The sequence below is a fragment of the Rhinichthys klamathensis genome, unplaced genomic scaffold, assembly GCF_029890125.1.
Source record: "Rhinichthys klamathensis goyatoka isolate OS25496 unplaced genomic scaffold, OSU_Roscu_1.1 h1tg000169l_1, whole genome shotgun sequence".
In the NCBI taxonomy this organism is placed as follows: domain Eukaryota; kingdom Metazoa; phylum Chordata; class Actinopteri; order Cypriniformes; family Leuciscidae; genus Rhinichthys; species Rhinichthys klamathensis.
The window spans coordinates 532189-549545 of NW_026606700.1; the positions used below are offsets into that span (position 1 = coordinate 532189).

At 37.9% G+C, this 17357-nt stretch overlaps 1 protein-coding gene across 3 annotated transcripts in view; it reads left to right on the forward strand.

Annotated features, from left to right (window-relative positions):
- The window catches only part of eps15 (epidermal growth factor receptor pathway substrate 15), a 28997-nt gene that overhangs the window by 6391 nt on the left and 5249 nt on the right, over positions 1–17357 (forward strand). For 2 of the 3 annotated variants that reach the window (XR_008807832.1, XM_056259575.1), the window contains exons 6-24: positions 186–248; positions 409–534; positions 829–888; positions 1406–1609; positions 1746–1891; positions 2045–2198; positions 2740–2825; positions 7267–7339; positions 10608–10769; positions 11157–11354; positions 12771–13154; positions 13272–13364; positions 13569–13668; positions 14630–14674; positions 14765–15084; positions 15549–15621; positions 16628–16698; positions 16822–16951; positions 17070–17254. Coding sequence is in view for 1 of the 3 variants with exons in the window: in XM_056259575.1 (XP_056115550.1) it covers positions 186–248; positions 409–534; positions 829–888; positions 1406–1609; positions 1746–1891; positions 2045–2198; positions 2740–2825; positions 7267–7339; positions 10608–10769; positions 11157–11354; positions 12771–13154; positions 13272–13364; positions 13569–13668; positions 14630–14674; positions 14765–15084; positions 15549–15621; positions 16628–16698; positions 16822–16951; positions 17070–17254 (2673 nt within the window). In the remaining 2 variants the exon portion in view is untranslated. The remainder of the gene's footprint in view (positions 1–185; positions 249–408; positions 535–828; positions 889–1405; positions 1610–1745; positions 1892–2044; positions 2199–2739; positions 2826–7266; positions 7340–10607; positions 10770–11156; positions 11355–12770; positions 13155–13271; positions 13365–13568; positions 13669–14629; positions 14675–14764; positions 15085–15548; positions 15622–16627; positions 16699–16821; positions 16952–17069; positions 17255–17357) is intronic. The other variant, XR_008807833.1, reaches the window with a different exon arrangement.

A 17357-nucleotide genomic window follows, 5' to 3' on the forward strand; every position in this document is an offset into this window, starting at 1 on the left:
ACTTCCTCTTCCTCTTCACCAGACCAGGAAAACAACATCACATGTCCTTCATTAGCCAAGGAGAACTGGGAATACAATTACAAATGACTTAAAAGCTGCTGAGTTGGTGATTTTATTTGCTTACGTGGTGGAAACGGCTCTATGTCCCTTGTGAGTTAATGACTGTTCTTCTGTTGTCTGTCTAGCATGACACTAGCAGTCCTCTTCAGTTTGGCCCTGTGCCTACAGACTGCCCATGGATTGTCAAGGTCAGATATCGCCAACAGATGTTTGGTTATTTAGAATAAAGTTGCTCGATAAATGTTGTATTTAGAATTAGTCATAAATTAGATTAAACTTTCAGTTTAATGCCTCAATTGCTTAATCACTCATTTATGAATGTGTCTGTGTGTTGTGCGTGTCATATAGGCTGATGAGAAGCTGAAATTCGATGCCATCTTCGAGAGCCTCTCTCCAGCGGGCGGCATGCTCACGGGGGATAAGGTCAAACCAGTGCTCCTTAATTCTAAACTCCCTGTGGACGTCCTTGGCAGGGTAAGACAAGCGCAGTGGCAAGCAGGTTTATAATGATAGTGCAATGCAGGGTTTGAAGATGCAACTTTTACCTCGTCTTTTATATAAAGGTGCATTTTTAGGCCTAACCACCAGGATGCGCTCTTGAGCCATAGCTTGAAAGTATTGGGGTCTCTTTCGAAGTTTAGCTAAATTGTCTATCCCACTTCAAAATGTTTTAAAAATGAAACTACAGGTAAATAACTCTGCACATCAGTAATAATGATTTAATGGACAGAAATGATCTGACATCTCTTATTGGAATTAATGTTATAGGTTTGGGAGCTCAGTGACATTGACAGAGACGGCATGCTGGACAAAGATGAGTTTGCTGTGGTGAGTTCTGTGGGTAATAAACCACAAATGGGTTATTAGTATCTTGGCATATTACTTTTCATCTTGCCTAGTTTTCAAGGGTGACTTCACCCTGCTTTTTACATAGATCAGGCTTTCATAAAGATGACATGAACATCTTGTTTCCTGTTTGAGAAAAGCTGCCCTTTACACTATGATTTTATACTTTGAGTAGTCTTAAAGGAATAGTTCACTTCAAAATTCTGTCATCATTTACTCGCCCTCAAGTTGTTTCAAACCTGTATAAATTTCTTTCTTCTGCTGAACACAAAAGAAGATATTTTGAAGAATGTCGGTAACCAAACAGTTGATGTTTGACTTCCATAGTATTTTTTCCCTACTATGGAAGTCAATGGGGCCCATCAACTGTTCAGCAGAAGAAAGAAATTCATACAGGTTTGAAACAACTTGGGGGTAAATAAATGACACAATTTTCATTTTGAAGTGAACTATTCCTTTAAAACTGAAGTTAATAGTTCATATATTTTGTGTGTTTTAGGCCATGTATTTGGTATACAGAGCTCTGGAGTCCGAGCCGGTTCCCATGGCTCTGCCTGCCGCTCTGATTCCACCATCAAAACGGAAAAAAATAGCCACGCCTCCTGTGATCACGCCCCTCCTACCATCTCCAGCACAGCATAAAGAGAGAGGCTCTGCCCAATCTGCATCTAAAACACTGCCAGCAAAACCTACACCACCACAGGTCACATTAATTTCACATCAGTTTTAACAGCTTATTGATCATTTAGTTATGAATAATTCTGGTATTTGCTGCAAATGTAGTTTGAAAATGTTCAGAGTTGCGTTAACAAACATTATGTATAAATGTGTGTGTGCAGTGGGTGGTATCTCCAGCAGATAAAGCCAAATATGATGACTTATTCATCAAGACAGATAGTGACATGGATGGCTTGGTATCTGGTGCTGAGGTCCGAGATATATTTCTGAAGACGGGTTTGCCGTCTGCTACTTTAGCCCGCATTTGGTGAGATGCTACTGCTTGGATTTAAATTTCCGTTATTAGTTTAATTTTCCATAAATGCTCATGCGGAACTAATTAGACCTAATCCATATCTTGCAAACACTAAGACTGTATGGATTTGTATTGTAATGTTACTTTGGCTTGCCTTTTCTACAGGGAGCTTTGTGATATAGGTGACGTCGGGAAGCTGACCCGGGATCAGTTCGCATTAGCTCTATATCTAATCAATCAGAAGCTCTCAAAGGGAATAGACCCACCCCAGACACTCTCTCCGGAAATGATCCCTCCTTGTGATAGACTGGCACGACAGGTACAGTGCTCATTAAATCATATGTGGAGATTTTTTTGTTGTTGTTGTTTTGAATTTGAAAAAAATAGTAGAAGATGCTAGGTTTTTTTTTTTTTGGTTCTGACCAATCCTTGAATCCTTTTAGATGTTTTTATCTAGCATGGTGCTTTCTGTCTTTATTTTGTAAGTTTGTTTCTCTCATAAACTACAGTTCATAAGTTTGGGGTCAGTAATTATTTAAAGGGCTCATCGGATGCCCATTTTCCACAAGTTGGTATGGTTCTTTAGGGTCTTCATGTAAAGTTTGTAACATACTTTGGTTAAAATTCCTCAATGGTTGTGTAAAACAACACCCTTTTTACCTCCTCAAAAACAGCTCAGTCTCTTTAAATGATAATGAGCAATTTTTGTCGTGTGCACCTTCGCACTCGTGTGGAGGCAGCAAGTATAAAGCTGTATATTATATAGCTGTATATTATATAGTATATTATATAGTTGGAAAAAAGTTTAGAATTGATACTAAAATCCCCTTTTCCTACTTTTCTATGCTTCCTCCCTCCAGAACAATGCTCTCTTAGTACAGGCTGCAGATTTCTCCGCAATTAAAGAGTTGGACTCCCTCACTAATGAAATTATGGATTTACAGAGGTGAGTTACTGATTTTACTTCTCTCTCCTCATGTCCACAAGACAACGTGTTTGAAACTAAAACACCTGAATGTACCTGAATTCAAATTTCTGGCCTTATATTAATATATGTCTTGTGGACCCATGGGCTGTGGATATTTATACATATAGGAAGTCATTATGGGTAGTCACTGCATTGTTGTTCTGTCTGTATTTTCAAGGCTTCAACATTTTTAGCATACAATACTCTCCATTTCTCTATTTTTTTGTACTATCAGGCCATCTGCTTTAATGTAGTGTGTGTTTGTAGTTTCCACACAATGCCCTCACACAGGTGCACAAGAGCTTATGAAACCACAAAAACAGAAGTATGGGTCTTACAATAATCTCAGTGTCATTTTGCCCAAATCTGTCCTTGGGTCATGATAGATGCACTTGAACTGATGAATGGTTTCTTTAACGAGTATCTCATTACTTAATGTTCCTCGCTCTGTCATCGTAATGTGCTAGGTCATGTCAAGCTGAATTAGTCGCATGATCTCAGACAGTGTTTAGACAAATAGATCACTTATGTTAAAATCAGTGTGAACCGGAATTTGCAACCGACTTTACTTGATTGATGTGTTTTCCTAGTGAAATGGAATATTGAATGAGATAAAAAAGAGGGTGTGGCTTGTTTTTTCCCCACTGGGAGTTGATTGGATGTAGAAAAGTAGGCGTTCCATTTAGCTCGCTGTCAAAGCTAGCAGCAGACTGACAGTTGGAGGGGATGTTCCACCGTCAAACTGATGTCATCAGAAGGAAGCCCATTCCAGAGGGAAAGAAGATGAACTTGCATTTTGGTCTATCCCTCACACATTTTTTATTGAATGGCTCCAGAAAGCTTAGAAAAGTAACAAAAGATATATATCTATATATAGTCTATAGACTAATTTTATGATGCATCTAAAGTCAAGTCACCTTATATAGGGCTTTATACAATACAGATTTTCAAAGCAGCTTTATGTGATGACAGGAAAATAATGATCAATGAGTCAGTTCAGTGTTGACTCAGTTTAGTTCAATAACTGTGTAAAGTTCATCAATTATAAAATGTGTTCAATACAGCTAAAGCAGCTCTGGAGAAAACAGTGATGTCACTATCCAGCTGATTTTAGCTCTCATCCAATAGGGTCACTGCAGTCAAATAATAATATTGCTGAATCTTAATGCAACAGTGACAAGGAACCCAAACTCCATCAGAATGGAGAAAAAAAAAACTCTGGGAGAAACCAGGCTCAGTCTGGGGACCAGTCCTCCTCTGGTATAAGAATGAGACGGACATGCTAATATTAGGGTAAATGCCATTCCTCTTACAATGAAACAAGTACATCGGATGTTGTGGAAAGTGTTCTCGGTTCCGGTTGACAGTTAACTTACCGGTATGCAGCCTAACAATCCTTTAAGGGATTTAAATGATATAAATGTGATGGTGTGTTATGGTGTATTCTAGGTTAAAAAGATGGGTCTTTAATCTAGATTTAAATTGACAAAGTGTGTCTGCCTCCTGAAAAACGCTAGGAAGACTGTTCCAGAGTTTGTGTGCTAAATAAGAAAAGGATCTATCAACTGCAATCGATTTTGCTATTCTAGGTATCAACGGGCCAGAATTTTAAAACCGAAGACTATAAAGTGATAGAAGCTCGCTCAAGTTCTGAGGAGCTATACCATTCAGGGCATTTTAACTAATCTACAGTGCTTTTGTCATATTCTACAAAAATTCACTTTTTGTGGGTCTCAGAATCATATGGTTTTGGAACAACCTATGGGTGAGTAAATCATTTATCGGTGAACTAATCATTCATAATATGTATACAACAGATTAGAAAAGTAAAGGGACTGATTTGTGGTGGTGGTGTATACGAGTCCTTAAATCACTTCCTGTAAGCAATGAGTCTCCAGAGAAGGTAACATCTTGTAATGGGAGTCACTAGCCCACAGAGGAGAGGTGGAGCTCTCATTTACACAAACATAGAAAGAGGAAGATGCCCCAACCTCTGGTTTCCCCTCCATCTTTGGTTTTCAGACTTTGAGCAAAAGCAGATACAGTCACCTGTCAGCTCCCAGCACACTCACTCTCAGGGTGAGATAGACGCTCCACAGCAGTTCTAGCACTTCTCACTTCCTTTGAGTGCAAGAGAAAGAGTAAGTGAGAAGTAATGAGTCTGCTTGAAATGGAGTGTGCAGAAGAAGATAAGCAGAAAGGATAGAAATCAGAAAGGTTCTGTACGATGGGCTGTTGTTTGACACTAAAATGATGCGTGCGGTTCGGGATTGCCTTAAATCTCCACGGCAACGGGCGACCTCAGGTGACAGGTAAGAACAGGCCACACCCTCATTCTAAAAAAGAACAGCAATTATATTGTTTGGACTACTCATGCTCTGTTGTTTTTTGGATTATCCGGGCTGCTCAAGGTCCAGTTTATTGTTGGATTTAGGACTGTTGCCAAGACTTTTATTTCAAACCCTCATTTTGTTCTGTATTATTTATATATCGCTTTTTAGTCTTTCTATTTTCTTGTTTTCTCCTCCTCTCTCTTTCCTCCTGGGAGTCTCTGACTCACAGTGTGTGTGTTTGACTCTTGGTCAGATCAATGTGTGTTTCTCTGTTGTTGCTGGGAAGACTGCAGCATTAATTCACTGTGTCAGAATCTGGGAGGAAACGTTGAGTCAGAGCTTAATACAGTTCAGCCTTATCCAGGAAAGATGCCCTGATAAATCTTGTTGGGAAAGATGTGTTATTATTAAAGTGTTTCATGAAACATTTTTCTTTCTTTTCCTTTTCTAATCTTTCTGTTTTACTCCTGCTAGATCACAAGCCTCGTAACCTAAGAGAGATTCTACGTAAAGAAACATTCCAGCATCATCATAAACCTATTTTTACATTATTACATTATTAGAAAATAAAAGTTTTCACATGTGTTGTTGACACCATGAGCTGTGACTAAGAAGATAAATACGTTTTCACACCATAGCCCTTTGAGATGATGGTAGTTGAGCATATGTTTAGAAATGGATTTACCATGCAAATGCATTTAACAAAGCATCTTATTTCTCATGCATGGATTGTGTGGCGTTGGCGTAGTGCTTAAAATCTGGGCTGGTAACCAGAAGGTGGATGGTTTTAATCTTAAAAGATGAGTAGCATGACAAATAAACATTATCTACGTTTACATGCACTGAAATAATCAGGTTATAATCGTATTGATGGCTCAATCAGACTGAGAACCTTCATGTAATTGAGCTCAGTCCAAATGTGGTGGTGTAGACCTGAAATAAATAATCAACAGACAAAAGGAATCTATTTTTTCAATCGATTGTAAGCAAGTAAACATGCCTATTGTACACTTAATCCCAGGTTGACCCTCTATGTTAGGAGTACTCTTGGTTTAAAAGTGTCCTCACCTGAGTGTAACAATTAGTGGTCATGGCAAGCATTACTATTACTCTTGTTTATAGTTAGGGTTAGGGTTGGTTTTTGTAGAAGAGAGGTGTGCTATTACTTACTAAACCATCAGACTTATTTGCATTATGAAAATTTCATTGACTCTTGACTTGGGCTAGTAAGCACTCGCAGAGTAATAGTAAGCAACCATTCCGAACACCCTAGCAACCGCATAGCAACATATAGCCATTTTTGGGCCCTAAAATGTCACATCTGACAGTACTCTCGAACAACATTTTCTATGGTGTGAATATATACATTACAAATTACTTTACACACACATTTTGATAATCATCATTCACACCATGTCGTAATAACCGTAATTGTGGTTTCAACTTGTAAAAAGTGTTCACGGTCTTGTAGAGCTCATAATTACAACTTGTAAACTGGGAATTTTCTGAGAGCTCCTATTTGTACCACCTGACCGCTGCAGATTCATTTAGGCGTTGATAGTGTTGCCATAGATATGCATAATTCCTCAGAGTAGAACGTCACTCACATGTTGTCATCTCGAAATCACAGAAGAAGAAAAAAAAGAAAGAAAAAATATATATGTATCAAAATGGCTGGACATCTGACTAGTAATATATTATTATATTAATATATCACTACCAAGCACCACTCACATTTGTAGGAAGTCTGGTTGTTATAGAATTGTTTGCTAAATTTAACCTGCATGACCTAAAGATACAGACAGTGGATTGAGTGAAAACACCTCTAATGTATTCCAACCCCACATCCCCCATCTATCTCCCTCCATGCTTCCCTCCTCCCACTCTTCCTGGCGTTCAGAAAAGCTTCTGCCCATGTGCAGCTCTGACTCACGTACAGCCTCTCTTTTCTCACACATACAAGCTCAGGCAGCAGATGCAGAGATGGTGCTGGAGGGAGATGCTGTCCATGCTGTTCCAGGCGGCTGGCTGTCTGTACCCGCCGTCGCCACTGTCATTAAATACTCATGTCTTTGCTGGTCTTTCAGGGAGAAGAGCACGGTGGAACAGGACATCAAAGAGAGGGAGGAAACTATACGACAGAGGAACAGTGAAGTCCAGGTATGAGGGATTTTAAAATGAAATGGAAAATAAATGTGTTGTTTTTATTTGACTGATGATGCTGATCTGACAGAGACATTTAGATATTTATTTAATAATTATTATGAAATAATTATTTTAATTTATTTTTTTAATCTTTTTATCTTAATTGTTTACAGGCAGCTAGCTGCATACAAGTCATTTCAGTATTTGTATTTTATTTTGAATCATTTTTATATCAGTTGTTTAAAGACATCTGACTGCATTACATTTATTTCTATATATTTTATTTTGAATCATTTTATATTAGTTATTTGAAGGCAGCTGACTGCTTTAAAGTTATTTCTGTGTTTAATTTAATTAGAAATTTTGATATTAGTTGTGTAAAGACAGCTGGCTCTATTTAAGTTATTTCTGTATTGATTGTTTCATACATCATCATGTCTAGATTTTACTGACCACTTATTTGATCAATAAAGGGCCAGAAAAAGGAGAACAGGAACCAGCTGTTTTTCAAAAGCTCCCTGTCTGTCTGTTTTATCTTCCCTATCATCTGTCTGTCCTCTCTGCTCGTCGTGGATCAGTTCTCTCCTTGCTGTCTGTCAGCGGAGTTGAAAGAAGTTCAAGGTCTATATATCTGCACTGGCTTCCTGACTCATAAATTTGTTGTTTATTTCCGTCGAGATCTAGGCTGCCTCGCTCTCTCTCTCGCTCTCACTCTCTCCCTCGCTCTCTCCCACGGTGTGATAATTCAATTTCCTGTATGTATCTGAAAATAAGCCATTTTTGTAGACTGGAAGACGCTGTAGGCTGCTGAATTAGATGCCAGGTACAGATTCAGATGTGTTCAGCTTAGTCTAATAATATGTGGTCATTCATTAAGAGAATGAAGCGTTCCAGCACTAGTGTTAAAATGCATTGACAGATGGATGCCTAATGAGCCGTAAGAACAATAATGTGTGTGTGAAGAATACAGGAAGAGAAAGCAGCCTGATATGTGTGTGCATATTGATATCACAGCTGGTCCCCGGTTCTCCTTTCCTGTCATCAAACAAGGCCACTTATCCTGCTGTTTTTGTTTCGTTTTTGGATCTGAAATTGTGCCTGTGACACCTGTGATCTCTTACCTGTATAAATAGCATTTCAAATGGATCTTGCTCTTGAATTACTGTAGTCTTCAGAAGCAGAGGGCAGTTCAATTGATGTCCATTAAACAAAAGAACGCCCATGCATAGAAAATAAGTACAGATTAACAGCAAAGGTGCAACATTAAACGAATTCAAAATCAATAGTGTAAGCTATCAGAGCAAGCAAAGGCCTCTCACAAATTATGAATAATCAATATTTGTTTAGGCTCTTAATAGATTAGCCTTGAAGCACATGGTGCTGGTAGGCTGCTCCAGGTGCTGAATAATTAAATAAGAATGTGAGTTTCAGTGTGTGCCTCTGCTGTGTTTAAACCCTGGGATGATGAATATATTCTATTTCGGGGGCTGTCAGCTCCCAGCACTGCCTCTGATTGGATGAGGAGACTTTTGTGCATTAGACTTCCATCTTTGTGAAGGCTTCCATCTTTACCCTGTGCTGTTACTTGGTTCTGCTGCTGTAGACATGTTATTTTTAGGACACACTTATTCACAGCACCTGAAGGTGAATGACGGTGGAAATGACACTGTTGTCTTTTGTCATCCTTCTCTTTTCTTTTCAGATCAGATTCTTTTCTTATACTTGACATCTTCATGTGCCTTGCACCTTTGTCCTCAGTATTTAACCTTGGCTTTTCTACAGTCAGATATTCTGTATTTACATTGTAGTGTTCTAGAGTATTCATTATAGAATGTTCTGCCTCAGGTTTACCTGCCAGCTGTTTTTTGACCATATTGCACACAAAAGTAGCACGATTTGATAAAAATCAGCACAGCAGTTTCAATTTAATTGCCTGGCTCTACCCACTCTTAATGTTTAAATATATGTATACCCATTTACTGACTCTGTTGTATCAACAACGGCTAATTTTGATGACTTTTTTAAATGTCAAAATTAATACTTTCATTTTTTTTTTATTCACAAGGATGCATTATTGTGATCAAAAGTGACAGTAAAGACATTTATAATGATACAAATTATTTATTTTTCAAATAAATGTTGTTCTTTTGAACTTTCTATTCATCAAAGAATCCTAAAAAAAATGTATCACTGTTTCCACTAAAATATTAAGCTGCACAACTTTTTTCTACTTTGATTATCATTGGCAGCTATCACCCTGTAGCCCAAGACTGGTTGCCCACTGAAGCTAAGCAAATGTACTCATTTTGTAAATGATTTGTATATTCTACTTTAGTTTCTGATATTTGCTGACTGCTCTACAATCATACAATCACTGCTCTCATTCATTCATACACATTTTTTTTGCCCCAAACTGCTCTATTATTATGGTATAAACCATTTCAGATAAACCCACCTCTAAACAGCAAGAAAACAAAACAAATTGGTTAGTTGCTTAACATAATGTTCTGAAGTTTTCTCCCTGTTTAAGTGGGTAGTTCTTGGCCAGAATAAGCCACGGTGTGGTCCAGACTTATTGGCCCTGTTTCAGATGGCACCCTCAGGACTCATAGTCCTCCTACGTGTCTATACTTTCCCGCATGGGCTGTTGGGTAATATTCAGATTGGAAGTCTGCATTATTGTAAGTTTAGCATAAGACCACTTGGTGGCTGTGAAAACAAATCATTAACTGTCCAATGGGATGTACTGTGGTTTTGTTCATTTCACGGACACGCGAAAGTGAAGGCCATGAAACCGCAAGTCCACTTTAAGTGCGCCATTTTGGACAAGGCCATAGTTGATGGTCAAAAGTCTGGCTACGTGAGGCTAACATTACAGTTTTCGTTGTTTATGATTTCTGTTCCCAACTTCTTTCCCTTTCAGTTTTTACAAGGATCAGAATTGAATTAGTCTTTTTGTATAATGTTCTTTTTCGTTTCTGTGATGAAAGTGGAACAGCCGTTGAGAAAATAAAGATCCTTTGTTTGAGGATGAGATGAATTTATCAAATAGTGAAGCTATTGTGTTACTTTTGCTGACACAATGTTGCTGTCGGTCTTATTGGATTTCTGTTTACTTTGGCTTTTCTGGCTGGTGAGATATAATTGGTTTACACACTATCTCTGTATCTTCTTGCACCCTAGTGCTTTATCTTTAAGAGCTGCATTAGCTCTTTGCCCTGGTGTTAGTGTTGATTAGCTTTTTATTATTTGACCAATAAAGACCTCTCTGTCTTTCTGTCAGGACCTGCAGGAGGAGGTTCAGAAGGGGTCAGAGGAACTGAGCCACCTGCAGGCGGAGCGACAGGAAGTGCAGGAGAAGCTGGAGAGGCTGGATGAGCAGAAACGATCTCTAGAGGACCAGCTCACACTCATACAGCAACAATGCAGCCAGGAGAGCCAACTGGTATGAGATAGTTGACTCAGTGAGAGAGAAATAAAGCCTGTGCATAAAACGTGTGTATTGTGGGTAATATCAGCCCAAAACGTATGCGCTGATGCACATTTCAAAAATCCAATGAAAATATTACATCATCTGGGCATCTTTGAATACTATTTTGAATGGGTCTTGCACACAATAATCCTAATCTCACACGCTATTTTGCATGATGTTTTCATATGTTTGTAATGTATGTGACCGGTGAAAGGAAGAGAGATGGAGACACAGTCCAGCAGAATTACATTTTAATGGATATAGATGCATTCTCAATGCAGTTCATTTAAAAGCCTCAAGTAAACTGATCTCAGATCTTTTCTTCTGCTCTTTGTCCTGTGTGTGTATGTATATGTCCAGATCCAGTCATTGCAGACAGAGCACTCTGAGCAGGAGCAGAGAATCGGTGACTTTGAGGAGGAGTTGACCAGGGCCCGAGAAGAACTGCTCCATCTGCAGGACGAGACCCGTCAACTGGGAGATAAAGTTCAATCAGCCCGTGCTCAGCTCTGCCCCCTAGAGGATGCTGTTAAAGAATCCCACACACAGATTGCTCAGGTTAGTTAGATTTTTATCTGTTTTTTTGTTACCTTTACTTATATATATCTACATTAACTGGTTCTGAACTCTTTTAGATTAATGGATATACACATTATACCCTCTTCAGTAAGATAAAGCCATGCTGTTGAGTTAGGGAGTTTCCATTTTGTAGCAACAGCACTGATTATAGACACTATTGATCAATAAATAATAAAAATGAATGAATGATGATGATAATTTATTAATATTATTATTAGAGAAACTCAACGAGGACAAGGTCCATGATAAAGAAGAGGAGCAGCAATAATAATAATAATTATTATTACAGGCATGGTCAAAATTATTAAGGCTGTGATTATAAATCTGCATTGTTTATCCTTTTGATCTTTCATTAAAAAAAAATCTAACCTTTTTATTAAAGTAAAACTAATAAATGTGCGGGGAATTTTTTTTTTATAATACACTTGAATTATTAGAACAAAAAATTCTAATACACATTGACCGCAATTATTGGTACCCTTAGTATAATCCCCATTATATTTATAGTTTTTTAGCACACCAGGGTGACTAGGAAGGAACATAAGGCCAAATTCCCTTAATTATCCATCACAATATGTAAAACCTCAGTCAAAACTACAATGGGTCACTGTGTATTAAGATTCTTCCATGGGCATTCCAGTCCCCTGTCCTGAACCCTACAGAAAACTGAAGTGGAGAGTGTATCAATATGGACTTTGGAATTTGAAGGATCTGGAGAGATGCTGTATGGAGGAATGGTCTCTGATCTCTTGTCAGGTGTTCTCCAAACTCATAAAGCATTATAGGAGAAAACTCAGAGCTGTTATCTTGGCAAAAGGAGATTGCAAAAAGTATTTAATAAAAGTGTGCCAATAATTGTGGCCAATGTATATTATAGAAAAGCATTTATTTCATAAGGAGATTTACCCCTCATTTTCAGTCATTTTACTTCAATGAAAGGTTAGATATTTATATATTTTTTAATAAAAAGTCAAAAGGATTAACAATGCAGATTTATTTTCATAGGTTTCTTTGTTCATATTTACTAATAATTGCCAATAATAGGTGCCAATAATTCTGACTTTTTATTATACAACTTTTTGCAGTGGCTTCAAACATGGCTCATTCAAGCTTATTTTAGAACTGGAAATATCTGAAACATTTGTTTTTTTCATTGCAAATGCGGTGACATTTTTAAAAGAAGAAATCCTGAGCATCCTCTTTTTTTTTCTTTTTTTTTTTTTTTTCTTTTTTTTTTTTTAGCTGAAAGTTTTCTGCTTTCTCTCGCTAAACATTTTCTGCTCTTTCACTCTCTTTTCTCTTGTTTACATGTTTTGTAAAGTTTTGGCTTTTTATTTTGTTCTTTATTTCCATTTATTTTCTCTTATTCACACACTATGTTGATGTTTACCGTAGGAGCAGGAGCGATTGGCCGAGCTCAAAACAGAGGAAAGAGAAGTGACTGCACGGCTTACCTGGAAAATCCTAGAGGAGCCAGTGTTTGTTAATGGAACAGTGCCCTCTCTTGAGCAGCCGGAGCAACTACAGTGGCCTCAACCTACAGCACAGCTGCCAGAGAAACCCAAAGAGGACAAAGTCCAGCAAGAAGAGGAGCAGTCGTCCTTTGATGAGCCGCAGGAGCTCAGAGTCGTGGAGGAGCAGCTCGGGTCAGAGGCAGAGGAGCCGTCCACCAGCTCAGAGGAGCAAGAGCCTCAACCTGACTTCTATAGCTGTGACCTTTATAACAGTGGCCTCTCCACAGTCAGATCCACTGCTGTGGCCTGGCCTCAAGGGAACACGGTCAGAAACCACTTCCTGTTATTGATTTTTTTTTAATAATGTCACTTTCACATTACATTTACAAATTACAAATAGGTTTTCATGCATGTCTTTCTTTTTATGCCACTCTGGTTTCAGGAAAGCGCAACGCAAGCTAACCCAGAGCCGGAGGTAGAGAAAGAAGAAGAGAAGGAAAAGGCCGATGAGCAGCCTGCCTCCAGCACCCCAAAGGTTGAATGATTATGACATATCATAATTGTTGACCCATTTCCATTACTTATTATTTTTATATTAATGGATATATTAATTAATCATTCGTTAACATTTAGAACAGAACATGTTTTTTTGTGATTGTGAATATGCATCTTTATGATTTCACTGTAATAATAAATAAATTCAAATAAAAGTTTATTCTAATGGATTTGTGATGTATAGGCAGAGAATGTGGAGCCAGAGAAGGAAGCTGCCCAGCCAGTTACAGTGCCGCCCAGTGGGCCTAGGATTGACTTTTTCGAGTCTGACCCTTTTACTGACGGTAAGATAAAGATAAAAAAAAAAAAAGATAAAATATACTTTAATGTCCCCCAGAGGGTAAATTTGTCTTGGGCTACAGTCACTGCGACACACACTTACAACAAACCACATAAAATATACACTGAGTATAGACAATACAAACATGCAACATGCCTCATTACACTGTACCGTGAAAACGGTGCACAACACAGTGGGAATAAAAAGTGTACAAGTAGGGAACAGTCGTTCACAATGTGCACACAAAGTAAAATCATCAAAAAAAAACAAAAAAAAAACAGGGATTTTCCTAGGGCTGCATGATTTGTTTTTGTTTGTATCTTTACAAAAATTGTGATTGTGATTTTAAAATGCAATGTGATTCTGATTGTGATTTAAAATGCAAACAAATGTATGTTTGTTTGTTGATAGGGCTGCACAATTTGGCCAAAAATGTTTATACATATATATAAAATGTGTTATTATTAACAATAATAATAGTTAATAATACCAACTATTTCAACTCTTACAAATAAAATATGAATATAAAAATATGTATAAAATACATATTAAATAATGATTAAATAAGTATTAATATAGAAATATATATTTTTAAATATATTAAAGAAATACTACTATTGTAATTTCACTGTGAAATGAAAAATTATATCATAAAATGATTATTTTACAGTACAAATTTAAAATTACAATTCTAATATTTATGGCTGTCTTAATTTCTTTATTTTAATCCATTAAACTTTCCAGCTTTTATTTTGGCGGATCCTAGGGAGCCCTTTTGGCTGTACCTTTTCGCCAGTGCTATTCATTACAAGTTTGGGAAGATGCTTGGCACATATAGCGTTCCCAAATGCACGTTATAAGCGACCTAAACTCTGAGCACATACAGAGATGAGTTCATGTTGCTTTGAATAAAAGCATAAGTTAACCGATTAATTAGTAAACCTATATACAACTCCTTTTTGCAGGTGATCCATTCCCTGAAGACCCTTTCTCAAAAGTTGACGTTTCAGGTGAGTACTTTCTTACCATCTTAGAGTGTGTTTGCAAAATATCAATTCACAAGTCCAATTTGACTCATAAAATGTTATTTTGTTATCCAGATCCTTTCGGCGGGGACCCTTTTAAAGGCACAGACCCATTTGCAGCAGACAACTTCTTCAAGCAGTCTTCAGTTGGTTTCCCATCAGGAGATCCTTTCAGCTCATCTGACCCATTCAGCTCTACCACAGGCCCAAAAGAGCCTGATCCATTCACATCCAGGACCACCAATGCAGTCACTCCAGACCCATTTGCTTCTGGTAGTGGTAACATCCAAGACTCAGATCTGTTCGGTTCCAAAATGGATGCCCTGGCAGACTCTGATCCCTTCAGCTCGACTGGCACAGGACACGATCCGTTTGGAGGATCAGATATTCCTGTAGTGAGTGCTGTAAAGCTAAACTCTCTTTAAAATCTCATTAAAGACCAATTCACACTGCACCAATGCTGACCAACAGCAGCAACAGACAGTTTGTTGGGTTTTGTCAAATCAGTGTCGCCTGTCAGCGTTGGTCGGCACTTGTTTTCGTCGATTGAACATGGTTAATTAACGTTTGTCAGGTCATGGGACATGTCAATGTCTGAGAAGTGACATACTGTAATCTGGTGATTGTCCGCATTGGTTTCAGTGTGTCTGTTGGTGCAATGTGAATTGGCCTTACAATGTGTTCAGTTACTTGCACTCTTTACAGCTTCTGTCACACTTGATTTGTAAAATCAGCTGGGTGCGTTTTGAATGCTTTTTATTTTTGGTGGTACAAACCCTAAAGTAAGCTATTAGCATGAGTTGAAGGAACTGACTTAATTTGATGTTAAACTTTGTTTTCTTGCTCTTTTTCCTTTCAGAGAGATGGACCAGCAGCAGCCAATGATCCCTTTGCGCCAGGAGGAACTACGGTGGTCTCTAACTCAGACCCAGGTAGATCAAGCTTTACTATACGGCTGGGTTGGCTATTGTTGTCTTGATTTTAATCTCCATGTTGATAAACAGATTCTTAAATCCCAAGATTTATCTTTTTTAGTCTGTTTTCTGTTAATGCACGAACAACATTTCATTAAACATTTGTAGCACGCCTGCCATGCCATAACAAAATACATTTTGTGCTTCATTACTTTTGATATGAAACAAAGTCTAGGCTTACACATTGTGAATTTTATCAAATTCAGGCAACAAATTTAGTTTGAGCTCTTTAATGTGGCATGACAGATCGCTGTAGCCTCTTTTCCTATACTGTAAGTTACAGGTATAGCACAAAATAAACATGGTACATCAAGAAGGTATGTTGAAAGAAACCGAAAAACTGTATCATTTCTCATGTAATCGCTTAATCAGTATTTCAACCACAGAAAAATTTCAATAAAAACAGCTTGTAAACGTCACATAACGTTTACCTCAGGAAAGCTCTAGAGATAGAATAGCTTGAGAGGAACATTTTAATAAATATAAATGCACTATATTACATATTTACATTTATTATATTTTTACTGAACCTGTTAGTGATGTATGTTTGAATAAATGTCATGAAAGCTATTTTTTGACAGCCATTATTTAAATATTTATATTTCGAGTTGAAACATAATAATGTCATAAGAAAGTTGATATTAGAAACTGCCTAATGTGCAATTTTAATGTTTGTATACAACTCAGTTTTCATTTGAATGTTGATTTGTTATATGTAAAAAATAAATAACAGTTAAATTTAATTATTAATTCTGTTATTAATTTTAACCTTTTAATATTAAAGTAATGTGCCAGCTCTCAGGATTCACCATATAGTTTTAACCATTATTTGAGAGAGCTTTCTTTAAAAAAAAAAAACCCTGATGTACTGTACCCATTGTATATCCAAATGAAATTATACATCATGTACATCCTATCCAAAAGTATCCAAAATTTCTGTTTTATATATTTTGACTTGTTTCAGATCCCTTTGCTGCAGTATTTGGCAATGAGACTTTTGGTGAAGGTTTTGCAGACTTTAGCAGTTTAGCAAAGGTAAGGATTTTTTCTTAAACAGAAGCCCAGTATTTCAGCTTTATTACCAATCACTTCAGCCACATGATTTAAATCAAGTTGAATGTGGGTTGCAGCTGATGAAGTTCCCTCTTGCCTTTTCAGTCTAATGGCAGCGATCCATTTGACTCAAGTACAAACAAGAATTTATTTAAGGAGGACACTCAGTCAGATGTACCTCCCGCATTGCCGCCCAAAACCGGAACACCAACCAGACCTCCACCTCCACCCCCAGGTGAGCTGGTTCTTGTTCTGTGTGTTTAATCAGAATGAACCTCAGACGATTTTCTCTTACGCCAACTCTGTCACCCGTTTCTGAGTGCTGTTTTGTCTGTGTGTGTGCGTCTTTAAAGGTAAGCGGTCCAACATCCACCGATCGGAGTCGTCCGAGTCATTTCAGAGGCGTGGTTTGTTCAAGGCACAGGGTTCTGGAGAGTTCTCCTCCCTTCCCGCTAAAGACTCGGTACCAGACCCCTTCGCCCCTTCCTCGCCCCACCAAGCCCCATGTGACCCCAACCGATTCGCCAGCTTTGATAAAGTGAGCTCCTCCCCCTCCTGATCCCCAGTAGTGAACCCTGACATTTCACCTCCGCCAGCAGCAGCCTTGACCTCTCGACCCCTCACAGCCCTTTTCATTTGGT